Here is a 3,024-nt window from a genome sequence, read left to right on the forward strand (position 1 = left end):
CTGGGCCAGTGGGCTCTAGAGCCGGCCTTTCCGGGAGCGCCGCCGGGCGCTGGGTTCTGCCTTCTCGGGTCCGAGGATCCGGATCGGGCAGCCCTGCCTTCCATAAACTCGCTCCTGGGGCCACTTCACCCCGGTCCTGCAAACTGTGCGAGTTTCGTGTGATTTCTCTTCCTGGACCTCCGGACACGGAAGACCAGAACCAAACCCAGGGGACCTCAGGGCCCAGCCAGGCTGGAGGGGAGGGCCTGGGCTCCCCGGGAGGTGAAATACCCGGACCCTGGTCCCCTGAGCCGCAGTTCCCTTGAGGTTCACAGCGTCTGTTCAGAAACGTTTGCTTTGGTTTTTCCTCCGACTTTCTCTTTTACCTGCTGCCATTGGAGTTCGCAGTCTCCAAGTGAACCTGAAGAATCGCGCAGTGGCTCGGTGAAAGCGACGGGAAGGTGGCATTTAGGAAGCAACGAAATCGCTCAGTAACTAGGGGCACCGCCCGGCCCCGGCCCCAGCTGCGCTCCTTCCCGGACAGGGCTCTGGAAGGGTCGGTCTTGTCGGTCCTATCCCCCTGGCATGCAGATCTCGCCTCCTTTCCGTGTGGGGCCATCTCTGTCTGCACAAGGCTTTGACACGCTCATCCCGCTCAGCGACCACCTTGGCTGTAAAAGGTGCTGTCACACATTAGGATCTAGCTAGCCTCACAGTCGAGATCTTAACCTCCTCCTGCTCGTCCTTGTGTGTGTGGAGGTGCTGAGTGGGAGACCAGTCGACAGGCTTGTCCTTAAACATGTTTGAAAACAGACCGATTTTAAGTGGACAGTGTCTGGGTGAGGGAACAAATATCAACTGGAATCTGCTGGAACGGGTTGCATCTCGACTGCCCTGTTCACTACTAAATGGGACTCTTCCCTCCACACGTCTGAAGCCCTCTTCACCCCTCTGCCTGTGCTGGGTGGACTTGGGTTTTTCCTGTTTTCTCAGAGGGATGCTTAACCTTGCACCATATATCTGTGCTCTGGGCGCTGACACAGGGAGCAGTCAGGCCTTTGCAATTTGTGTGCCCTTTACCCTAAGTGCCTGATTTTTTAAATATGTCTGCCCCCAGCTAACTCAGGGCAGACTCGGCTCACAACCTGCTTTCGGGTGTCTTCTGTTGCGCCGCTTTAGGACGGGTCACCCAGCAGCAACTCAGAGGACAGGGGACTTGGGACCAAGTGTTGCCCTGTGGAAGCTGCCCTCAGCGGGGTGTGTGCCCAGAAGGCTTCTGACCCCTTGCTGATTTCCCGTGGAGGGCACAGCTTGGGCACGGGTGCCAGCCTCCACGGACACCACAGGTCAGGGCTTGCCCCAGCTATGGAAACTTACACCTGTGTTCTTTCTCTCCCTGAGCAGAAGCTAGCCTATTACTCCAAAATGCAGGAAGCCCCCGAGTGCACCGCCAGCCCCAGCAGCAGCGGCAGCTCCTCCTTTTCTAGCCAAACTGCAGCCAGCATAAAAGAGGAGGAAGGCAGCTCAGAGAAAGAGCGCCCGCCGGAAGCCGAGTACATCAACTCCCGCTGCGTCCTCCTCACCTACTTCCAGGGGGACATCAGCTCCGTGGTGGATGAGCATTTCAGCCGGGCCCTAAGCCAGCCCAGCAGCTACTCCCCGAGCTGTGCCAGCAGCAAAGCAGCCCGAAGCACAGGGCCTTGGCGAGGTGAGGAGGGGCCCTGCTGGGCAGTGGTGCTGAGCCCTCCTCCTGCATCAACCCAGGGGACCTCAGACCCCAACTGGGAAGAAAGGCAGGAGGGTGGGTAGAGAAGCACACTGGGGGGCAAGGGCTTGGGTGTTGGGTCTGTCAGTGAGCAGGTCGGGACCTGGGAAAGACACCTGGCTGGTTTGCCTCTTGGCTCTACCCAGACGTCTAGGCTGTGACCTTGGGAAAGTCTCAGCCTTTGGGGGCCATTATTTACTGGTCTGTAAAATTAGAGTAATACCCGTGCTCCCATCCACCCAAAGGCAGAGAGATTCCAACGTCAAAATGTCAATGTGTGAAATGTAAATGAAGTGAGGTTTCTAACCCAGCCCTTGCCTGGGGCTCAGGATGCTCACGGAGAACAGTTTAAGAGCCACTTTCCCAATTTCTGAAAAGCACAGAAGCCCTGCAGGCAGCACCTGCCAGAGTTTGCTTCCAGCAACCAACCCATGCCTTTGCCAGGGTGCAGCAGAATCGCAGAGGCAGAGTCAAGAAAGAAAACCCTAGGGGCACCCAGAGCACAGGGTCGCACATCTGCCCCTCTTTATTCCCCTACCTCCCCGCGGAGTCCTGCTTCACCCTAGCCCAGGTCAGCTACAACTGACTCTCCTCCAAAATCTCAGCTTCCCTTTATTGCCAATAAAATACAGGTAGGGACGTCACGAAGAAACAAACTTGCTCCCCAGGCTGCATTTTTCACGTGTACCAAGTTGGGAAACGAGGACTTTGCTGTCTTTGCTGTAGCAGTTTTCCCAGTTTCTGTTTGTCGTTTCCGGGGAAATGACCGCACTCACAGCACTTACCCTTCCTTTTTTTTTTTTTTTTTTTTTTTTCTTTCGGGAGTCCGGCAGTTTGCACCAACTTTCCCCTAGATCAAGACCCAAAACTATGAGTGTTAAATACAGAACATCCTACTTCCTCTCCACCTGCCTGTGTTTCGTGGGAGACTGTTGCGGCAGCTGCGCCTCATGCCTGGCTCTTGGTCTGTGGCATGCGCAGGAGCCCGCAGAGCAGCGCTGTGACGGCCTCTGTCTGCCCTTCGCTCCCCAAAGTACTCCCGCGTACCAGGGATTAACAGTGATGCTGACTACAATAAGAGTTACTAGTATCCCTGGCGTCCTCGCTTTGATTGCCCATTAAAACTTAGGGTGCAAACAGTCCCGTCCCTTCCTCTCCCTCCCTGCAGACAACACCTGCTCCTTTCTTCTCGGGAGTCCTTCTTCCGCTTAAGTCCCCGGAGCAGCGTTTGGAGGAGGTTCCTAGGACAGCCCCGCTCGGCCCCGCTCGGCGTGGGCGTC

General features: G+C 56.4%; 1 protein-coding gene across 1 annotated transcript in view; it reads left to right on the forward strand.

Annotated features, from left to right (window-relative positions):
* Positions 1-712: 712 nt before the first annotated feature.
* The window catches only part of Vgll2 (vestigial like family member 2), a 9,051-nt gene continuing 6,739 nt past the window's right edge, over positions 713-3,024 (forward strand). Inside the window, exon 1 of the mRNA XM_033763481.1 lies at positions 713-1,780. Within this exon, the coding sequence (XP_033619372.1) occupies positions 1,345-1,780 (436 nt within the window). The 5' untranslated portion in view covers positions 713-1,344. The remainder of the gene's footprint in view (positions 1,781-3,024) is intronic.

The sequence above is a fragment of the Fukomys damarensis genome, unplaced genomic scaffold (genome assembly GCF_012274545.1).
Source record: "Fukomys damarensis isolate Sample0158 unplaced genomic scaffold, DMR_v1.0_HiC HiC_scaffold_14, whole genome shotgun sequence".
In the NCBI taxonomy this organism is placed as follows: Eukaryota; Metazoa; Chordata; class Mammalia; order Rodentia; family Bathyergidae; genus Fukomys; species Fukomys damarensis.